Raw genomic sequence first — 22,625 nt, forward strand, 5'->3', positions numbered from 1 at the left:
CAAAGAGTGAAAAATTTAAAGGGGTCTGAATACTTTCCGTACCCACTGTATATATATATATATATATATATACACATATATATATACATATATATATACATATATATATACACATATATACATATACACTTAGTATAAACAACTATTTGCATTAATTACATCCATAAAATAACAAACCATGCAAGTTGACCAAACATGATAGTGCAAATAATTCAACTGGCGGCTAGTTGGCTTTGGGCCTGTGTCTCTGTATATAGATTTACAGCTGAATCAGCATGTGGGCTGGTCCACTTACTCAGCTTTCACAGGTCAACTTGTTGAGTGGAAAAAGTTTCTATAAAAATGTCCACAATTAACTGATACTGACATAATAATATGGCTTATGCTTTGTGTGTTTTTAGGCGACACTGCGTGAATTTTAAAGACATTTGTGGGATTTCTTTAAAACATGCAACACCAGAATCCAGACTTTACCTGGTTTGGACAAGGTCTCCAGTTCTGCTTGTGGTGGCTCAAGAGTTGACGACAATACCAGAATAAGTGCATTTTTGAATTGGTCAAAGTCAACCTGCAAAGAGAACAGAGAAAAAGTTAAGTAGTTTTACATAAATGTGAAAGAATGCCATCAATGCTTAGTATGTGAAGCAAAGTAAAAACAAAACATAAGTCCACGAAAATTCCTTAGACTGGATGTAATTCCCAGTGTGCAGGGTGGAAGCTGGGTGACTGGGTGGAGGAGGTTTGCTGAGCAGGAGCAGCGAGGTCACACTTCAAGAATCAACAGCTGCTAACCCTGAATATGGTGATTTTCTTTGTGATCCGAGGCTGGCGGCTGCCGGCTTGACGTGTTTTTTTTTCTTTCTTTCTTTCGACTTTATTGTTTGATGCCATGGGTATGAAATCAGTTCACTTGTCCTCTGCTCACATTTTCCCCCACCCACACACACCCACCCACCACTGCAAGACAACAGCCATCCGTCTGTCCACACACTTATATTACAAACAACTTCATGCAAAAGTGTAGAGGTAAGCAGTTTGGAATATATCTCCTCATTCAGTCTCCTTTGGGCTGAAAAGAGAAATACTGGAAATCCTCTGAAAGTCCAATGCATTTCATATATGCATATTTTATATATTTTAACATGGAGCACACTCAAAGAAATGCATCTGTGAATAGTGATTATCTGGCTTGGTTGTCCTTACGACCGACACCAGGGATTAGGGCTGATGGGGGCACATTTTCTCCTCAACAAGACAGCCAACAAAGCACCAAAAAGCCTGGACACACAAAGACCTGAGAGCTGGAGTGGCTCAACACAGACGTCTGTTAAATTCAAAAGGATGCAAGAGGAGGAGCCTTTGCACAGGAAATCAAAAGGCCACGACTCACATGTGCATCAGAAATGGAAAGCAAACACATCTTTTCTGAGCAAATTACGGCACACCATAACCTGAAAGACAAAACCAACTGGTGGTTTTCAGCGGCAGGGGAATAAACGTACCCTGGCAGTGAGGCGGTCCTGGCTCTGCAGCAGTATGTGGAGAAGAGCTGGTGTGGCGTCATCCAGGTGCAGGGACTGGCAGAGGTCAGAGAGCTCCTCTGGGCACAGTGAGCCGGAGCCGCTGGCATCAAAACTGTTAAAAACTTCTTTTAGGCGTTCCTCGTATTGGTCCTGCTCTTGGGTGTCATCCATCCCACAGGACAGCACCCTGCCCTGAAAGATAAGGATGGTAAATCCTTGTTTTATCAAGCTTTCCATCTCAAGTTAGCCGATGTGTCTACCCAGAATGATATGCCAGAAAAATAAAATAATTCAACTTCAATTACTGTTATAGCGAATAAAAAAAAAAAAATCAAAACAAGATTAAATCTCTTCATTCTAATTCCGCAGGATGATCTATCTAATCACCGTTTATACTTACAAACAGGGTGGAAACATCTATCTCAACAGTATGCGTTCCTAACAGCTCCTTCATTTGAGCGTCGCTGGGTGATTGAGCTACCAACACACAGCTCAAGAGTCATTGGTGGTGGAGGCTTTGGCTAATCAAATTAGAATGATTAGGCAACCAGGTAAATGGATAGATACGGCCAAGTCTGACACTGACCAAGACTCTTCCCGCCTTTAGCTGGGTTGTTTATGACCTACGTTATTCAATCTGAGGCCCAAAATTCACCTTGTGCTGTTAATGTAGTTCACACATTTCAGTATTGTTATAAAGATATTAATAACTAATATAAAAAGGAAAGGGGTCTGATTTTGTAAAGACTGACAAAAAGAAGTTAATAATGAAAAACAGTGTTTTTGAAGTTTTTAGACTTCAAACTGGTAACAGAGACCAAATGACAATGACAACAAAACGTGGCGCTGAACCAAGTGGATAAAGTAGCCAGGATCAACTTGGGAAGGTTTAACCAGAAGCCTTGAGCCAAGATTTACTGACTGGCAGTTTCAGTTAGAGACATGGACAAGGTTGTTCTACTTTCATTGCTGTAATTGAAGAACAATAAGAACCATTTAACATAGCAGGGACATTTTTGGGCACAAACAAAAGTCTGGAGTCCAGTTTGGCCATAATACAAATTATGTATCTTAGATAATTATTTAGGATGCTAAGAATTTGTTTAAAAGAGGCATAATCAGGAATATAAAAAAAGAAAAGAAAAGATGGAGTCTGACAAATTTAAGTGTAAATTCATCAATGCCATAGCTCATGGAGAGAACAGTCCAGGTCAGCCACCTGAAGCTTAAGGAAGGTACATGTCAAACATGACTGGAAATAGCAATGGAGAGAGGAGCAGACTTCTAAAAACATACTTCTGCACACTATGTAAGTGGACTGTTAGCATCAGTTGTATGTTCATATAGTGCCTCCATTGTTTGAATGTTTCGCTTTGCTTGATTTCATTAATATTACTGCTCTATAAATGCCCTCCTTGAATGCCTTTGGTTGCTTTATGATGAGCTTTTATATGCTTAAGTTAATACTGCATTTTGTGCTGTTGAGCAGCTTATATTTCTTGCTACAAAGGGTCTGGTTTTTTAATCTTTTTATTTCATTTACTTACTGCACATCTTATTGACTCTTGGTTCACGGCACAGCTTAGTGTATCTTTATCCTTGCTAGCTTTTCATCATATACCCTTTTTTTAATATGAATTGGTAGGAAGTACAGCACTTTTGATGCCTTTAGTTCCGGTCCAAGTGTGTTTGCTTTCATGTCATTATTCTGGCTGCAAAAATTATTTCCTCTTGTGGGAGAACAAGATCTGAACTAAACTTTATTCTATTATAAACATTACCTATTCTATATCCAATAAAAAGCTCCCAGTTTGTGCCTAAATGCAAAGAACATCCCTCCTGACCCTGGCTTTTCCAGCTGCTCTCAGTGAGACCATCAAGTGCTCGGCCAGGTGTCCCCCACACCCCAGAGTTGGGGTCCCCATCCACCCCAGACAATAGAGACAAAAAACAAATCAGTAGCCTGCATCTGCATATTTGAACAGATTATGAAATGCAAGAAAATGATGGCCGCTTATCTAAAGCTATAGTTTCTTAAACGTGAAAAATAAATTTAAAAAAAATGGAGAAAAAATAATTACTATTTTTCTAATTGGTAACAGAACTGGCCTGTCGTCATTTCAAATATTTGCTAGGTAAGTTTTACTCCACACACTTTGCTTGTGTTGTTGCGTTTTCCCAGGCAGCCTCTGAGCCAATTATCCTGGTAGGTCTCCTGCTCGGCTCACGGTAGCCGGGGTTTGACAGCTGCTGCAGCCAAAGAATCCCTCTGGTCCAGGTCACAAGAGGGAGGTTAATCCTTCACACCATCCACTCATAATTATCACCAACAGATGTCAATCTGGAAAAGTAAAAATTTCTCAACTTTTTTTCTTTAACATCAGCCTAGTGAAACACTGATGGGGGTACCGTTTGTTGGCCATTTTGGGATAGGAGATGATGACTTACTATGGGACAAAAAGAAGTTTCCTGCATTTTCAAAAGCAAACTATTGTCTCTTTGTAAAGGGTGCATCATGAAGAAATCTCTCTTATATCTAATATTCTTATTATATCTCTAAATTTAAAACCCTGTATTTGACCTGTCAAAAAATAAAACTGGGCATCACAAAGTCACTTATTAAAAAAAAAGAAGAAAAAAAAAGATTAGTAATAATTCTGGTGAACAAAAATGTAACCGTTTTAGAATCATAGCTATTAGCTAGTGTTTTCTATGGGATAGAAAAACAACAACCTCTAAACATTTACAAAGACATTATTTATTAAACTGAAAAAAGACCCTGAGCATTTTCATGTCAGCCGTAGGAAAAGTGCAGTCAAAAAAAAAAAATTAAAAAAAAAAAAACATGTCAGATGCCAGTTATAATAGTTAGCTAGTATTATATTGCTAGTTACTTAGTAAACGAATCACATTTTAGCATCACTCAATGGAAACACTGTCAACAGTTGACTCAGTACTGCTTGAATGCAGCTCGACCACACCAGAGTACACTTTAAAGTCAGTTATGGACATGGTAAGCCCGCTAGCCAACTGTGGCGTTGTTAAGCTAGTTAAATTAGTCTAAGATGATACGGAGTCATTATATGAAAGTGATGGGCTATGCTAACTGGGCTAAATTATCAGCAGGCGTGTTGGGAGGAAACGATTGGTCGGGATTGCTGTTGGCTCTAACTTCATCCTATAATTTCACGTTTAAAGTGTGAAAGAACACAGAAGAGAAAGAAAAGACACGGTTTCAACTATTTCTGCTAAATACACTTACCAAAGTCTCAGAATTTGGACGATAATTGTCTCCTTTCCCAACTAAACGCGGGTTTAAAATAAACTTTTACAACATTTCTGGCGTTGCGACGTTGGTGTCGCCGTTCCCTCGCAGGTCACGTTAACGTTAACTTTTGCTTTTCTGTAAGACTTATGAAGCGTTAGCTTGAAGATGCAGTCGGTTTAGTGGGTCTTGCTGGAGAGTTTTTATGTCCTAACAGCATTCGAGAGCGTGGCTACCGCTTTGTGTCCTCGGCTCCGTGTATCTCTCCCTCCGGCTCGCTTGTAGCGGATTTTGAAAAGCGGCTGCTAGAGGAAGGGGCGGTGACCAAAGGCCTGGGCCGGCCTGACTGGCCCGTCTGGCCCCCTGTGGACCAAATTAGTCCGGTGCCAAATTAAAGCAATACTTCCTTCTTTAAACCACGAGCAAATGTTACTGTTATTAATATTTGACTGCTATGCTTTGTATTTATTCAGACATATAGTCCAGCATAGACACCTATCCGTTACATTTATTTTTTTAATTTATAGTTTACTTTTTTTTTTTTTGCGTTTTACAAAAGTATGTTTTTGTTGATTTTTGTCCTGCGTTTTTCAATGTTACTTAAAGGTATGTTAAGTAGCCTATACTTAAAGCAAAGAGAAAAGTAAAAGTATGCAAAAAAATGTCCCCTATGAATGTTATATTATCATATTACATCATTAGATTATTACTAGGCTATGCACTAAGCAGGTTTACTGTAGTTGGTTGAGGTGGATCTCATTCGAACTATTTTGTATAATACTGCAACTGTTGATTATTTTCATTGTGGATTAATCTAGCTTTTATTTTCTCCATTAATCAATTCATTGATTGTTTTGTTTTTGTAAAAATACTGATAATAGTGAAAGATGCCGTTACATTAACCCAGAGCCCAATGAGACACCTTCGTAACGTTATCATCCAATCCACAATCCAAACCTCAACATTATCAAAAAGATTAAAATCATTAAAAGAAAAATCACAAAAACTTCGCATTTGTGAAACTGGAATCATGAAACGATCAATCGACTAATCATTGTTAACACTGTTGTGTTTTGTATGCAAAAATTAAGAACTTAGTAACTAAAGCTGTTAGATAAAAGTACAATGATTGCCTCTGAAATGTGACGGAGTTGACAGTGGCATGGAGAGAAAAGACTTGAGTACCTTGAATTTTTATTTGAGTAAATGTACTTAGTAACATTCCACCACTGAGAGCTACCCTTATGTTGAGGACAATCTTTCACAAGGAAGGAAAACATGTGGTAGGCTATCATATGGCAGAGCACAGTGTGTACACTCTAAAAAACATATTCTGTCAAACCTGAAGGCTTTTTACTCAACACACCACACAGAGTTTGATCATTTGGGTCAGGATAACTGACATTACTTTGAAAAGGTTTTTCATCTTCAGTGCCATTTTTAGGTCCCTGGAGCACTTTTTGCAAATGTACTGTCATGACCTGATCCTGGACACAAAGCGTAGGCCTACTGGTTGGTCTGCAGAGGGCCCAGTAAAACCCTAATTACAGTGGTGGAGTGTCTCTACAACCACATTAGTACTGCACTTTCAAGCGTCTACTTGAGTAGTTCCATTTTCTGCTCCTTTATACTTCTACTCCACTACATTTCAGAAAAAATATGGTTCTTTGTACTACCCCAGTTATTTGGCAGCAGCAGATTCATTGCAGATAAAGATGTTTTCCACAAAACATTTGATCATAAAAAAATGCATTATTATAGATAAGATTACTTTATAAGCTTACTATATAAAGTACTAAAATTAACTCCACATCCACCAGTTGCAACATTCAAATATTGCTTATATTATGCCTTGCCTTGCCTTACACATGAATACTCCAACAATTTTAATCCAATAATATAACATATAAAACACAATGCCGGGCCCTTCTGGATTATGAGTAGTTTTTGATACTTAAAGTGTATAAGGAGTAAATATTTATATTTTTTTGTTGTGTCCATAGACTGTAAAGGTGGTACCACTAGTGCTACACTGTTAAAGAACTCCAATACCCACAATGCCGTGCAGTGGTGTCATGTCAACTGGCTGTGGTCCGTTTTGTTGTTTGAACCGCTGTGTCAAACGTGAACCAATAGCAGCAGAAGATACGCTTAGTTTCAGCTGAACCTTGACCTCTTTTTATTCTGCATTTCACAACACTCATGTCGGCAGGAGGAGATCTCTGCTGGATCTCTCCCTCTGGTCCCTATTGAAACAAGAAAAAGGGGAACACACCGATTTTGTTGCTGCAGGAAGGAAGTTTCACCTGAGGCAGGGATGAAGAGAGCTGTGTTATTTCTGCTCGCTGTGTACGCCTCAGTGCCTGTCATCCTCTACCTGTTCCCCTGGATACTGGGCCATATCATATTTGCTCACTTTAGTAAGTAATGTGTTCAAATGTCATAAGAAATCAACTGTTTGCTCGAGCAACAAGATGCTTATGTAACCAAACGGGTCAACACAGTGTGTTCAGTAGGCTATTCTGGTTAATTTGTGATAATAATATAATGATATTCTTATTCTAATAGAGCTCAACATTTTGATCCGGAAGGGAAAATCCCATTGATTTTTTAGCCATGTGTTAACCATTAAAGGTAGACGTAGCTACCACAAGCTATCATGCGACCTATGAGATGTAAAACGTTGCTCATGTAGAAACCACACTACCCACAATCCTAACGCGGCTAGGCCTATAGCAAAATAAGCTGTGTCCTGAGATGTGTCCTCACATTCCCAAAACACAAATACCTTTTTTATGACATTAAACAACAATACAATCATAGGGTATGATGCAATACTATAAGATACTATACAATCTAATGTGATACAATACAATACAATATGATACAATACGATACAGTACGATAATACAGTGTACTATGATGTGATACAATATTATGTGATATGATAAAATACTACTTCAATAACAAAATAATACTAACCTTGTGTGCTCTTGCCTGCTGCAGTGAGGTTTCCATTTTTTCTGGATCTCAGCAGACCTGAAGATGTGCTGAACCACACAAGCAACTTCTACCTCAACACAGAGGACGGTGTCTCAGTGGGTGTCTGGTAGGTCATTTGCTGGTTCCTCTTTTGTCCATTGAAGGGCAACAGTACTTGAAAATACCACGAGCATGTGCATATTCGGGACAGGTGGCTCCTGAGTGAATGGGACCACAATCTACTCATTTATTTGCACAAGACCACTCAAAAAATCCTGACTGTGTGTGTCTGGAAACACAAACGTATTTGTTTGTCTTTCCCCCCTCTCGCTCTCTGTCTTTATGTCCCATAGGCATACGCTCCCGGCCAGCCAATGGGAGGACGCCCCAGGGAGAAGCCCTGAGTGGTACAGGGAAACTCTGGGAGATGGCCGCCCTGTTTTTATCTATCTCCATGGCAACGGAGCAACCAGGTGGGATGAGAGTGGTAGGATAGGGACTCTTGAATTGATCTTAATTGGAGTCTAGTGGGCATCACTGCTTAGGCTCCCGGGTTTATCCCCAGGCACAATGAACACAATGCAGTGGGGGAGAAAAGGAGTCTGAAAGCCACTCGCTTTGTTTGTATTCATTGCTTTCATGTCATTTCTGCAGGGCCATGAATCACAGAGTGGAACTGATGAAGGTACGCTTCCTGTTTTAAAGCATTTTCAGTTTTGATCATTATTTACTCTCAGCTTTAAATAAAATGTCAATGTTTGTGTGTTGCAGATTTTAAGTGCTGCAGGGTACCATGTCTTATCTTTAGACTACAGAGGTAAGGTGCTTACTGGTTTTTTTTAAGTGACCGTGTTTTTGCTAAATAAAACCCCTTACAGCATGTTCTTTTTGGGGTAAACATGATTTCAAAAGTCCGCCACAGAAAACCTCCCATTACTTTTGTTTTAAAACAAAAGTAATTTTAAAACACTTTGTCTAAAAGGGATCTAAAAGGGACTAAATTACACCAAACTAAAGTTAGATTAGGGATAACATACTCAACTTTTCTTCTTTTTGACAAATGTGTTTTCTAATTAGGTTTTGGAGACTCTACTGGGGAGCCAAGTGAAGCTGGAATGACCAGTGACGCCCTCTACCTGTACCACTGGGTAAAGAAACAAAGCAGAGGGGGTCTTGTCTGTCTGTGGGGACACTCGCTTGGCACTGGGTCAGTTTCTCTCCAGTAACGTCCCCCCGTCCACAACGCTAACTGAGACAACTGAAAAGATAAGAATGTGTATCGCCTACTTTATTCTTTTTTGTTTTCTTTTAGTGTGGCAACAAATACTGCAGTGAAAGTACAAGAGCAAGGTGCGTTAAAGTCTGTAAAGGCCTTGCATTGCTGCATAAACCCACATTTAAATTATATTTGGCTGATTAGACCCCTTCTCAGGAGGACTGTGTGGACTTGTGGAGTTTGATCCACATATATTCCACTCTTCTGTTAGGTTGTAAATGTCTGATCAGCCAGAATAATTCTAAACACGTGTGTGTGTGTGTGTGTGTGTGTGTGTGTGTGTTTGTGTTTTGACGTAACAAGCCATGAAAGTTAAATGTAATACTCGCTCCATTCATATTTTTTTGTTTATTTCATAATGTGTTTTTAATCATTTGTATTACTGTCTTTAACACCAGGGTCTGTTGTTGATGCTTTAATCCTTGAAGCTCCATTCACAACAATCGGAGAAGTTGTAGCCAACCATCCGGTCACTAAGGTGACTTGTTACATTTCTTCACATTTACATCTTCAGCCCCTACGGGTGTCTACCAATCCCAGAACACGCAGTTGTTTCAATTTGATCTTCTTTTCAAAAAAATGTGCAATTACTAAAACATGAATAGCTTTTTTTCTGTTATGCTAAATATATAGCAATCATTTAAGAAATTACAGGGCATTTTTAATACACAATTGAGACTATATGTAAAGGTTGAAAGGTGATGTACCAAAAAGTCACTGGACTGGATTTGAACCCACAAAAGTATGTTCATATGACTCAAGTGGTGCATCTGAGATCCAAAATTAGTTTAAATACATAAAGTAATAATGCCTCAAATTAGAATATTTCTATTGACTGACAAATATCAGTACAGTGTTCAACATGTTCAAATCCCCTTGCAGAAATCACACAGGTAACACAGCACACTTAGCACATTCTGTATTCATACTCTTATGTCATTTATTTGAAATGAACAATTTTCAGTTTTTTGTATTTCCATACTAGGATACATTCACACAGTTGACTCATCTTAAACCAAATAACCGTTTCTTTTCTGTATTTGTATGGTATTACAGTACACAGAAAATTCCCCAAAATATTTCTACACACTTTGTATTCTGTGTTACTCCAGATGTACATGTTCCTTCCGGGATTTGAGAGCTTGCTCTGGAGCATATTGGAAAAGAACAACATTGTGTTTGCTAACGATAAAAAGTAAGTGCAGTTCTTCTTGGTTCATTTAGCTGGGTTTCCAACCATCATCATCATCATCTTTTAATAAATGCAGATAATAGTGTGCAAAGTAATATGATTAAATGGCACTGATCAGCTAATTCATCCCGGACTGTTAATGTATATTTTACCCAAACATCTCTACAGTTTAAAGACCTTGACCAGCCCACTTCTCGTCCTGCATTCCAAGGATGACGATATAGTACCTTATTACATGGGTCTGAAGGTACAATAGGTCTATGTAGTCCTACTTTCACTGTTTGGATCATTTTCCTGTAGATATTGCTGCTTCCTTGTTGAATTACTTGCGTTTTATTGTGTCTCCAGCTGTACCAAATATCACTCCAGACTAAGAAAGAATACAAGACAGATGTTCAGGTTGAAATGATCTCCTACAGTGCAAATCTTGGATTCTCCCACAACAGCATCTACTTAGATCCCAATCTGTCAAATGTGATCGGGTAAGTTTTGTCAAAACTGATGAATTTCACAATGCATGTAATGCTAAGGTTCAAACCACAAAGTGTAAAAAAAAAAAAACTTGACGTACACTGTTGCTTGTTTAATATGTCTTTAGTACTGTATATGTTTTTTCTAAACCTAAAATTTCTAATGTTTTGGTTGCAGGACATTTTTACAAAACCTGAGACAGTAGATTGTCTCTCCCTCCTGCAGAGAAGAAATTATAAGCCCAGCAGATACCTACATACATATTTATTTTTGGCACAAAATGCGTGTGTGTGTTCTAACAAAAGCACTGATTAAACATATTACAATAACTTTATTCAAAACACTCAGACAAAATACGGTAGATCACAAATGAAGTAGCCTTGCATCTTTCCTTAACCAGGTGATACTGATACAGAAATACATTGTTTTCAACTGCCTGGAGTATTGACAGGCTTGGTCACTCAGTACATTCAGCATAAAGTTGCAGGACTGCACTTAATCAGCTGCTCTGTTACTGACATCCTACTGAATTCCTGAAATGCAGAAATCAAATCCAACTCCAGGATTGTCACATATGAAGAAATTATTTCCACTTGCTTTTCATATCTAACGCATGAGTTACTGTATGGATTGTAACAGACATTACTTTTTATGCAAGTGCTTTGATCCTGGTGTGTTGACAATAAAGTGTTCAGGAAATAAAAGTTTTCAGTTGTGATTTCTGAAACTTCAGTGAGGTGGGACTTGAAGGTTAAAAGCATGAAGGAAAAGGAACAGCTGATGACGATGTAAACATAAGGCAGCCCTCGGTTGGGTTCCAGCCTCACATTTTCTTCAGAGCTCTGGCCGTTTCTTCGATGGCCTCTCTCGGTTCGTTGGGAGGCGGGATCTTCAGGTCGGTCGGCTTGACGCCCCACACCTCGGTGGCGTACTCTGTGATGGTTCTGTCGCTGGAGAACTTTCCTGTGGCAGCGATGTTCTTGATCACCATCTTCGTCCACTCCTTTGGATTCTTTTAGAGAAAAAAAAAAAAAAAAGAAACATTTACATGTATTATTTTTCTGCGTCTGTAGATTTGTTGTCTTTTTGTAAATCATTTTTTTTCTTCCTGCTTGACCAATTTTAATGTTGTGTATAGTTCATTTTAAAGTTGTTCAATTCTTTACAAAGGTGATCTACCTCAGTAGGGTCCGGGGACCCTTAGGGGTCCTTGAGGGAGTTTCAGGGGTCCGAAGCAAAAAGGGGAATACTACATTTTTCGCTGTTCTTTTATCCATTATCAACACAATGAAAAACTCACTATTTTGAACATGGGTTTCATCTGCAATATAACAGATTAAAACAATATAAATCCTATTAAATGGGGGGTCTGTGGTCTAATTTGTGTCAGTTAAGGATTCCTTGACATGAAAAAGTTTGGAAACAACTAATCTTCTCTAGTTAAAAGCGATACTTAAAAATAGTTAAGCCCAAAGATAGCTGTCTAACCCTGTAATCTCACTGTGTTATATACAGGCCAGACGTCAAAGGGAAATGTTACCTGATAGAGCTGGCTGACTTTCTCTTGGCATTTTATGTAGTCTTCAAAGTCTGCAAACACTTTGAAACTGAAGAGAGAGAAGAGGCATTACATACATCGGACAACTTGAACTCAAAAAATATATAAAAAGTTAAGAAGTTTGACACCAGACATTAGAAGAAAAACTAAGAAAGATTAGTGTTGACATGACAGCATCAATTCATTAACTTCAAGTTAGATCAGCTGGGTTACAGCATTTTGGAATAGTAACCCGTGTGTGTGTGTGTGTGTGTGTTTCTGTGTGTGTGTTGCTCACCGGTCATGTTTGAAGAGCATGTCAGTGAGGTCTTTGAAAAGGTTTGGATTTTTAGGGCTGAAGAATCCACTCGTGATCTGGTCCATCACATATTTCAGCTCTGGGATCCTCTTGTAGTATGACATGGCATCATATCTACAAATAAAGAAGATAAATGTTAATATGATACATAAAGAGCTGTATAAAACATAAGCAATTAACTAGACTGTTACCCCTTTTTGTCCATTTCAGCCACTTCCCCCACCCTCATGCCGAAGATGAACATGTTCTCCTCTCCAGCCTCCTCGGCCATCTCCACGTTGGCTCCGTCCATGGTGCCGATGGTGAGAGCTCCGTTCAGCATGAACTTCATGTTACCTGTTCCTGAAGCTTCAGTGCCGGCAGTGGAGATCTGCTCGGACAGATCCGTGGCAGGTATTACTGAGGAAGAGCAGGTCATTTTCATTTTTTGGTGAATCATCCTTTTCATTTCATTTCACAATTGCAATTATGCCCATGCACATGTGTGGTTTTGAGTTTTGGACACTCAGTGTGTGCAAATGTTTAAGACAGTTGTCTTGACGGTACCTTTCTCTGCTAGAGAGACCCTGTAGTTCTCCAGAAAGATGACTTTCAGCTTGTTTCCCACCACAGGGTCATTATTGACCACATCAGCCACTGACGTGATCAATCTGATGATCATCTTCGCCATGTGATAGCCTGGAGCAGCCTGCAGAGGGCGACAGGAGACAGACTACCTGTAAAACTGATTTTTCACACCAGTCTTGGCCTGTACAGTAGAACTTCATGTGTGCTGTAGCTGAGCTAGTACCTTTCCCCCAATGATCACTGTCCGTGGTACAAAAGGTGCAGTGGGGTTCATTCTGATGCCTTGGAAAAACAAAAACAGATACATACATAAATGAAGGGGAGAAGTCTCATTTCAATATTATTTCTCAGGTCTTTGCATTGACCACAAACAAGTCAAGGAGCTATTTTTAACATCTTATGACTTCTCTGCAAAACACTACATGGGTTAGGATCCAACTCTCCAACTCTGGCCCATGCTTAAATCTGAAATAAAAAAAAAAGGTTGCCTATAATTGGAATTTTGTCCACTTGGATTTCATTATTTTTTAATTTCCAATTTTATGTGTTGTTGTTTTAGGACATGCTAGCAGTGTGGCTTTGGTCAATCAGTCGGTCCACCACTTGTGTCCAGACTGAAATAATAAATAGACTTTAAAACTGTAGGATGGATTGGCAGGAACATTTGTTCAGAAGGTTCATGGTCCCCAGTGGATCGCCTGACTTTTCAAATAGCGCCATCAGCAGGCTGACATTTGTGAATTTCTTTTGGTGACATGTCTCAATTGTCAGATGGATAGCCACTAAATGTAGTACGGACACTCCTGTTGCTCTCACAATGAATTGCAATAATTGCACCACTGAGCCCTAGTACAGCCTCAGAGCTGATAGAGTGGCTGTCGACCTATGTTGTGATAGATCCGTCCCCTTACTTACTAATTTGTCTTATTCCATTGTTTGGGTTAGGGATTATGCACTTCAAGGAGACTGAATTTCCGTTTAAGTAAAATGTACTATAGGGATATTTGCTGGGAATATTCTCAAGGAGGGAAGGGGTTCTAGATGCAGGGAAAGACAGCATTAAAGTATATGCAAACAAAACATAGCTGGTGATGACTGATTTTCAGTCTAACCCAGTCCCATGATTGCATGGAAAATTCCCACACTTGATTAAAAGGCAAATGCATCTCATTCTTTGTTTTTCTTTTAACTGGCTTGGAGCAACAGTCAAGTGAGGAATCTTCCACGTGAGGACTAGTCAGATTGTGTCATGTTATGTAGCGCTCAGAGCCCTGTGGCGGCTTGTGAAGCCTTCTGGCAATTTTAGTAACACTTCAGACATTTCACATACGGTTGTACATGGTGATGATGTGCAGGCAGTTGAGGAGCTGCCGCTTGTACTCGTGGATTCTCTTCACGTGGACGTCAAACATGGAGGATGGGTTGATTTTCACCCTGTACTCTTTCTCTAGGTATTGGGCAAATTTCATCTTGTTGTCCTGTGAGGAAATCAAAAATACGTTACTTAGCAACAAAAGGAATTTTTCAGTGAGTGGAAGCTGCTGAATCACAGGCCCGTTCTGACACGCACAGACTTTAAAGCTGCAATGCACAAATACATCTGATTAACTCTGTGTTTGCCTGCTATGATGTGCAGAACTGATAAAAAACTACGAGAGGTTGAAATTCATGGATCCATGGCTTAACAAAACATTTAGAACAAAGCCTCCACTATGCAACTAAGCTACTTTGAGTACCTAGAAAAGCTCTATATAAATAGGATTTATTAATGTTATATTATGATGATGATGCATGTACTGTATGGCAACATCAAGCATTCATTAGTGTAACAGAAAAAACGGATACGCCATGGAAGACTTATTTGATCAATTTTCTCAATATAATTAAACTACTTTCATTTCAGACAAAGCTTCTAGAATAATTGATACGCAGTAGAATAGAGGTATGTAGTGGCTTCAAATTGAAGCTCAAGTGAAGTACAAATAACTCAAAATTGTACTTCAGTGCAGCACTTGAGTTATTGTACCTACAATAGTTACCTGTTTTACTTTAGAGATATCACGGATGAGGGCAGCATTGTCGACAAAGTCATTCAGCTTCTTCAGCTGGCTGAGGTCCTTCACGTAATCCTCCCCAATGACCTGAAACACACATTTATGTTGACAATGACATGTGTGCAAAAACAAACTGACAGTGTTTACTACACTCCACTTCATCTATATTTGGAAATATGACTGGAATGCGGTCTGGAAAAGACTTAGGAGGGACAGCTATGCCCAGATTTGATCACATGACAGCTGGGGAATATAGGCTTAAGGAACCAAAGGATTTTCACCGCTACAACATATCTTTGCACTCAATCATTTAGTGATTTGTTGCTCAGGCGGCTGAAACAGACCTCCGCTATGAGCTCAGCCAGGCCGGGGTTGCAGAGCAGCAGCCAGCGTCTGGGTGTGATGCCGTTGGTTTTGTTCTGAAACTTCTCTGGTTCTAGTTCACTGAAATCACGGAATCTGTGGAATACGGAAGAAAAATGTGAAACTTCATTTTGGTTATTTATCAGAGACAAAATAATGGAAACACGTAAATAGTGTAGATACAGTATTTGTATCAAGTAGTAAAGAAAGCATACCAGCACGTTTGTTTTGTCTCCTCAACCATAAAATCACACACCATTGAGATTTTTACTGACCTTTGTAACACACTGGAGAACCGTAATGTAAACTGTGTTCATAGTACACACACTAAAACATTTAGTCAGGGGGGTGCAGACCCAACGCGCAGAGAGCAGACCAAAATGCAGCAGGAAGATTTTTTACATTTATTTTGGAAAAGCCGCTTCAGAAGGTTTCCTGAGGCAGGCAGGAAATGAGGAAACAGGAAATACAATACAAAAATGCAACACACTGACAAAACTAGAACTAGAAAAGCAAACCACTACAGAGGAACTATACTGGTAGAGACAACAATCTGAAACAAATAAGAGCCAGGGAGACACACAGGAAGTCAAACAGTACATGGGCAGGAGAAAAGACAAAATCAAACAGGAAACTACCGTAAAAAAACCCAGAGTCATGACAGGAATGGTTCATTATCATAATAACAAAGATGGTAACTCTTCAGATCATATTGCTTTTTTCAGTACTACAATCTGTCTTTGCGTCTTCATTTCTTCACAGCAGCCCGGTCTCTCAAGCCCCACCATGCAGTTATTGTGTGTGAGTGTGTAACAGATGAGGTGATTAAATCCTCTGGTTATCTATGAGGCCATACTGATCTGGTATTTAGCAACTAGGCCATTGTTTAAGTGGTCGGCCTATCTAAGCTGGCTTCATTTTTTCTGTTGATGCAGTTTGCCACTGTTTTTTTTCTCCATTTGTTGTCATGGTTTACACAAATATGTCACTTTATCATGACCAATAGAGACATAGCTAATTGGTTTTAGTAGTCTACAGTGTGTCCATTGTTTTGTGTATGGCTGGGTACCCATGTAGAACTGAACTAAGGTATGCTCATTAGTAGTGAAAAATGCCTCGTCATTCATTACCAATTTCAATACTTAAAGAGTAAATCTCAGTTAACCATTAAGCATGCTTCTACCATCACACACACACACACACACACACACACACACACACACACACACACACACACACACACACACACACACACACACACACACACACACACACACACACACACACACACACACACACACACACACACACACACACACACACACACACACACACACACACACACACACACACACACACACACACACCTCAAGTGTGTGTTGTGTTTTGAGAGGCCTCACATAGGTGTGAAGGAGCTGTTTCTTTGTTTGTTTGTTTGCTTGCTTTTTAACCACAATTAGTAATGTTGTAACTTATTTTTATTAAAAGGGATTTTATTTTTGTAAAAAATGTATAGTTCAGGAACCGGTATCAAATTCAAGGTATCATTATCTTTAATGATTATCTTTTTTTTTACCAATACGCAAACCTAGATTTGTGACATGAAGCTGTGTGTGTGTGTGTGTGAAATGGCTTACACGTCAGTCTTGATTATGTTGGAGTGTATCTCAGCAACTCCGTTGACGGCGTGAGAGCCCACGATGCACAGGTGCGCCATGTTCACCCTCTTGCATCCATCTTCTTCAATCAGAGACATTTTCCTCAGTTTGTCCATGTCTTTTGGATAGAGAGATGCAATCCTCTGCAGCGACAGAACAGACACACCTTTAGGATATCACATTCATATGTCACAGCACGTGTGTTCAGTTAATAAAAAACACAATCGCTCCCTTTCTGCCCGTGTCTGAGCCCCAGTACGTACATCGAGGTGGACCTGGTTGATCTGGTAGATGATCTGCAGATGTCTGGGCAGCAGCTTCTGCAGCAGCTCCACAGGCCAGCGCTCCAGAGCCTCGGGGAGGACTGTGTGGTTGGTGTAGGCAAAAGTGCGCCTAGTGAGCCCCCAGGCCTGCAGAGGAGGAGGAGGGAGAGTTTCATTTTTCCCTGATTAAACATCACACTTGAGCTTTGTAACCACTTGCAATCTAATCTAAGAAACTCTCCTTCTTTTTTCACTCCATATCTGTAATTTACGTCTCAAATGTTGCGACAGAAAACTAACTCTGCCTGCCTGTTTCTTGTTTCTTAACCTGCCTGACTTTTCCTGTTGCACATACACAGTATGCGACACAGGAGTGTCTGTTTCATTTGTCATACTCTGTGGTTTTAACCTCCTTTGTGTTACTTGCTATGATTTCCCCATTTTATGCTGTATTTCAGTCACTCTCGGTTTAGCAAAATTGGTTGAAATCAAATCTACCAAATCTGACCCTTACTCACCGTGTCCCAGTCGAGTTTCTCAATGTCCACCAAGATTCTCATCAGCTCGGGGATAGCCATGGCAGGATGAGTGTCATTCAACTGGATGGCAACCTGGAAAACACAACATTTTGTACTGACACCTTCTAATTGATTTGATCTCCTATAACTGTAGAGAATAACCGGAGATTAAAGAAGCGCAGCTGTGAAACACTGAAATGACAAACACTGGGCTGTCTTTAATCTGACAAGAATTTAGAATGAAAAGACACAATATGCCACACCTTTGCACAAAATCACAATATTATATCTGCAGGGTTTCTCACTTTGCAGAAATTTTCTCACTTGGTGCTGTGAAACATAATGTGTGCTTTTATTGTAACACATGTCCTTTCCAGGCCAAAAACACACTGACAAAGCAGTGCAATATCACAATAATTTTTATGGTAATCTCTGCTGTATTTGACTCTTGTCAAATTTAAAAAAAAGAAGAAAAGATGACAAGATCTTGTTGCAAATACCAGCCGATTGCTTCTAGCCAATAACTGAGGTTTAGAAAAGAAGTGAAGTAACATACCCCATTTCTAGACAGAAACTCACTTGAGTTTTTTGCATTCATCAATATACGGCTGATTTGGAAGCTTACTTTTTCCGGGAAGCCCTCGAAAGAGGTTCGGCCATGAGAGCCCTTCTTGGTGGTCTTGAAGCGGCGGATGATGTCTTGGAGGGTGGCCGCCACAACAAAGTACTCCTGCTTCAGACGAAGTTCTTTTCCTTCAAAAAACTACAAGATATAAAAAGACCACAGAGATAGCCATGGCCTTGGTTTTAGTACAACAGACATTTTCCCGGACAGAACCCATTATCAGTGTGTTGACCACTATAAAAAATGTTCAGGCATTAGTATCACACTAACACTTATTTTTGCGTATTTTTGCATAGATGAATCAGAAAGTGCTTAATGACAAAAACATTCAACTTACATTGTCATTGGGGTAGAGAACACGGGAGATGTTCTCCGCCAGATTTCTGTCCAGAACGGCCTGGATGTAATCTCCAACGTTAACTACAGACAGTGCAGTGGTGTTTTAGTTACATTGGCACTATATTATATACACACACATTTTATATAATAGTTTAATTTAAAGTCAAAGATTAAACAGAAACAAGAAAAGAAACCACACCATTTAAGTCATTTTGCAACAGACATATTTTCGCAAGGTGCCAGTGTTGCAGCAGTTTCCTTCTATCTTGCAAAGCGTTTCAGGTGAAAACTAAAAAAGGAAATGCAAAGACTTTTCTGCAAAAGTGGGTTTGACGTTAGAAATAGTCAGAATTGCCCTTTAGCACTCACAGTCTCTCAGGTTAAAGTCGTTGGGAGCACGGGCGGACCACAGCCTCATGGTATTGACGGTGTTGTTCATGTAGCCCGGGATGGGGGTGTCGTAGGGCATCGCCAAAACCACCTGCACGGATGAAAGTGAAAACAATGATCCAGCAGGTAGACAAAGCAGGAAAGAAAATCTGAAAATCTGACTATTTGTAACTCCAAACGAAGCCATGTACAGAGTACGAGACAGTGGGCCCCTGGAAACAGACATGTGGAATGTAGTGGTTTTGAGTTACTTATAGAGGATTTTTGTCCCTCCGTGGTTGTGTTGCACATTTTTTTAGTTGTCTTGCATCTCTGTAGTTGTTTTGTTCCTCTTTGTGTCTTTTTAGACGCCTTGCAGCTCTTTGTGGTCGTTTTAGTGTCTCTTTGTAAATGACTGTCATCATTTGATTGACTTTCCAGCGATTGTTAGTGACTTTACACAGAGGCTCCGGTCCAGGGGCCCCTGGGCATGTACCCGTTAGGCCTGTTCAGGAATCCATTCATGTTACTCAACTACTAGACACACCAACTATGACCGTCTGCTGTGATCTATACACATCTTTAGTACCTGAGTGTCCACCCATTTGGAGCCATCTCTCGTCTCCTCTACTCTTCCATAGAAGTGAACGGGCAACATGTACTCTGGACGGGCTTTCTCCCACGGGTTTCCATGCCTCAGCCAATCATCAGCCTCCTCCACCTAATAGATCGGGCAGAGCAAAGATTAAAAAGCTTCAATATGGTTTTACTTGTTTGGAGTAGAGAGAAAGAAGAAGCACTGAGCAAGACTCTAAACTGACTTCTGACCTCTTTATGAGGTAAGAAGAACAACTTCCCTTTTGTAAATTAACAAACTATTGCGCCATTTGGTTAGATTTTGGGTTACGTGCTAGATAAAAGGCACCAATTTTCACTTCCTGTTCAATAGCAGCAGGGATTAAACATATACTGTAGGTTTGTCCACCCCAGTGAGAAAATCCAGTTCAGTGTTCAAATGTACATGTTTACACTGAGGGTTTGAACTGCAAATAACCAGGAGAATTCAAAAAGGGCAAAAGCCTTGAGTTTGGGGATCCCTTATCACAAGATACACAGTATTTTTTTTCTCCATCTAAAACCAACTGACACCAGCGTCTGCCAGGAGCTTGCACCACTGCAGTGTCTGTAGATTACTGTCAATGATTGGCTTGTGAGGTATTCTGACCTAATTCAGTTCTACCTTGGCCCCACTCCACTTTGACTCCTCATAGCATGAACATAGGTCAACAACAAAATATTGACAAGAAAAAATCTATGATCTCTGGAGAGTGAAACAGGTGTGTTTGTATCAGAGATATCTAGCCATTTGAGGTCAAATTTTATTCATGAGATTGTATTTGGAAGGTAAACGACAATTGATTAATAGCCGTTGTGCAGTTACCTGCCAGCCGTCTCTTATCTTCTGGTTAAAGATTCCATATTCATATCGAATACCATAACCATATGCTGCAAGACCCAAGGTGGCCATCGAATCCAAGAAACATGCTGTGTGCAGAAAAAAAAAAAACTTTAGACATGAACTCAAAATGAAAACTCTGTAGTGATTAATGTAGACACAAAACAACAGTCCATGGTGTAATGCTCATTTACACATTCTGTAGCAACAATTCTGGGGCTGAAAGTTGCTTCAAACATTCAATAGGCACACAGAAGTGTTTGATGGACAACTGCCATAATAGCCTAGAGATTACAATGGAGTGTTGTTGAACTAGATATAGAGTGTTGGGTTGCTCTTTGACTCATTTAGTGTAACTTTAAAAGCACTTCTTCCTGATTTTTCAATGTTTCCTGTAACTTTGAATTATTTTAGAGGAGAGCGGATATAAATATATACACCTCCTCTCATTCTCTCTGTGTCTTTTTACCTGCCAGTCTGCCCAGGCCTCCGTTCCCCAGACCTGCATCCTCCTCCATCTCCTCCAGCTCCTCCATGTCCAGGCCGAGCTACAGCAGAGGGGAACATTAAAGCCTACTATTGACTCTTTTTTTTAAAAAATTATTAAAAAGCTAAGGTTCATCAATATGAGCACAGTCATTATGTGCATTTGTGGCGTTGTAGCCTCCATTTCCAATAAAACTTAGTCTGACCTGGTAGATGGCTTCATCGCAGGCGTTCTGCAGCCCCAGGTTGATCATCGTGTTTTGGAGCGTCCTGCCCATGTAGAACTCCAGAGACAGATAATACACCCTCTGAACATGTGAAAGAAAGAAGAAGTAGTAGAAAAAAAATCATGTTTCTTTGCACAGTTTTCAGCTTTTCAGAGACTGTGTAAATCATATATTAACTACAAGATTGATAGTGATCTACTTTGTTTGTGGCTTGAAGGTGAAGAAAATGTCATGCAGAGCTGAGCAGCAAATGAAGGAAATTGACATGTAAGCAAACATTTTCTGGCTGTAGCATTACAAACATGATGAAGTGACTTAAAAAACGTATTGTTAACCTTGAAAATCTGGAAAGTTTTATGGAACAGAAAAAAATTGCCCAAGGCTAATTCCTATTAAAATGTCAAAAACATGTCAAACAATATGCTCTTTGTGTCATGCACAAGGGATCTGAAATGCTGTCTGAGCAAGGAATTTCAATTGTCATCTACATGTGAAATATACAGTATACAAGGTCAGTTTTTGGACAGTCTGAAACATATATCAAAGCCTATACTTTTAAGTGTATGTCAGATATTATTTGCATTGTAGGCTTCAGGATAGTTTAGTTGACTGTTATCTGTATTTTGAAGTACTTTGTGGTGTGTTGCAATAGAATGATACTCAGAAGTATATGTGGGAAGTATATTTCCAGTATGAGGTTATTTTAGTTCAACATTGACACTGAAACTTCTGATCTTTACCTTTGGGTCTGCTTCGTAGTAAAACTGCTGTGTTCTGATCCATCTCCCCACCAGGTGATCTCTCACAGTGTGAGCCAGGGCAAAGTAATAATCCCTGGGTGTTGCAATGTTTCTGTCTTTCACCAGAGTGAAGTGCAGGTGACGGTTGAAGCCCTTCTTTAGCTCTGCAACATTCTCCACTCCCACAATCCCCCTGATGCTGATCTGCTTGCGCTTCTCCTGGTCAGTGAGAGGGGTCGCCATGCTTGGGCTTGCAGCTCTGTCCTGTTGTTGTCCTGGCTGGAAGTGAAGTTGAAAGGTAAGATGGTGGCAGTTTTTCATGAAGCAGTCTCCTCCTTTTGCTGTTTTTCATTGGTGAGTGCAGGGGGAGGGTGTTTCCTTGGCCGGCCCCTGCT

General features: G+C 39.8%; 3 protein-coding genes across 6 annotated transcripts in view; 1 reads left to right on the forward strand and 2 right to left on the reverse strand.

Annotated features, from left to right (window-relative positions):
• nin (ninein (GSK3B interacting protein)) overlaps positions 1 to 5,115 on the reverse strand; it is a 29,531-nt gene extending 24,416 nt beyond the window's left edge. For 3 of the 4 annotated variants that reach the window (XM_034857557.1, XM_034857555.1, XM_034857558.1), the window contains exons 1-3: positions 1,924 to 2,008; positions 1,503 to 1,715; positions 475 to 568 (exon numbers count right to left, since the gene is read on the reverse strand). In XM_034857557.1, the coding sequence (XP_034713448.1) occupies positions 475 to 568; positions 1,503 to 1,715; positions 1,924 to 1,977 (361 nt within the window). In that variant the 5' untranslated portion in view covers positions 1,978 to 2,008. Of the gene's footprint in view, positions 1 to 474; positions 569 to 1,502; positions 1,716 to 1,923; positions 2,009 to 4,785 lie in introns of those variants that run through there. The other variant, XM_034857556.1, reaches the window with a different exon arrangement.
• A 1,795-nt stretch (positions 5,116 to 6,910) lies between these two features.
• LOC117935427 (lysophosphatidylserine lipase ABHD12-like) lies at positions 6,911 to 11,409 on the forward strand. The gene is made up of 12 exons (XM_034857613.1): positions 6,911 to 7,208; positions 7,795 to 7,897; positions 8,124 to 8,243; positions 8,425 to 8,455; positions 8,542 to 8,587; positions 8,848 to 8,977; positions 9,083 to 9,120; positions 9,445 to 9,524; positions 10,159 to 10,241; positions 10,407 to 10,485; positions 10,587 to 10,720; positions 10,887 to 11,409. Exons 1-12 carry the CDS (start codon positions 7,106 to 7,108, stop codon positions 10,912 to 10,914), a joined length of 975 nt encoding a protein of 324 aa, XP_034713504.1. The 5' UTR covers positions 6,911 to 7,105; the 3' UTR covers positions 10,915 to 11,409.
• On the reverse strand, positions 11,361 to 22,529 carry pygl (phosphorylase, glycogen, liver). Its single transcript, XM_034857583.1, has 20 exons — positions 22,231 to 22,529; positions 21,470 to 21,571; positions 21,247 to 21,325; positions 20,763 to 20,866; positions 19,911 to 20,042; positions 19,322 to 19,433; positions 18,951 to 19,033; positions 18,614 to 18,751; positions 17,989 to 18,081; positions 17,471 to 17,617; positions 17,187 to 17,350; positions 15,531 to 15,645; positions 15,172 to 15,273; positions 14,463 to 14,610; positions 13,356 to 13,414; positions 13,112 to 13,253; positions 12,757 to 12,964; positions 12,545 to 12,679; positions 12,250 to 12,316; positions 11,361 to 11,721 (listed from the first exon to the last, which is right to left on the reverse strand). Exons 1-20 carry the CDS (start codon positions 22,471 to 22,473, stop codon positions 11,533 to 11,535), a joined length of 2,562 nt encoding a protein of 853 aa, XP_034713474.1. The 5' UTR covers positions 22,474 to 22,529; the 3' UTR covers positions 11,361 to 11,532.
• Positions 22,530 to 22,625: the final 96 nt, after the last annotated feature.

Source organism: Etheostoma cragini, chromosome 20 (assembly GCF_013103735.1).
Source record: "Etheostoma cragini isolate CJK2018 chromosome 20, CSU_Ecrag_1.0, whole genome shotgun sequence".
In the NCBI taxonomy this organism is placed as follows: Eukaryota; Metazoa; Chordata; class Actinopteri; order Perciformes; family Percidae; genus Etheostoma; species Etheostoma cragini.

Coding starts and splice junctions, on each gene's coding strand:
- LOC117935427 (XM_034857613.1), top strand. CDS start 7,106: ATGAAGAGAGCTGTGTTATTTCTGCTCGCTGTGTACGCCTCAGTGCCT. Junction 8,588..8,847: donor CTTATCTTTAGACTACAGAG/GTAAGGTGCTTA, acceptor TTTTCTAATTAG/GTTTTGGAGACTCTACTGGG. Junction 8,978..9,082: donor GGACACTCGCTTGGCACTGG/GTCAGTTTCTCT, acceptor GTTTTCTTTTAG/TGTGGCAACAAATACTGCAG.
- pygl (XM_034857583.1), bottom strand. CDS start 22,473: ATGGCGACCCCTCTCACTGACCAGGAGAAGCGCAAGCAGATCAGCATC. Junction 18,082..18,613: donor TCGAGGGCTTCCCGGAAAAA/GTAAGCTTCCAA, acceptor TGTGTTTTCCAG/GTTGCCATCCAGTTGAATGA. Junction 17,351..17,470: donor TCAACCAGGTCCACCTCGAT/GTACGTACTGGG, acceptor CTGTCGCTGCAG/AGGATTGCATCTCTCTATCC.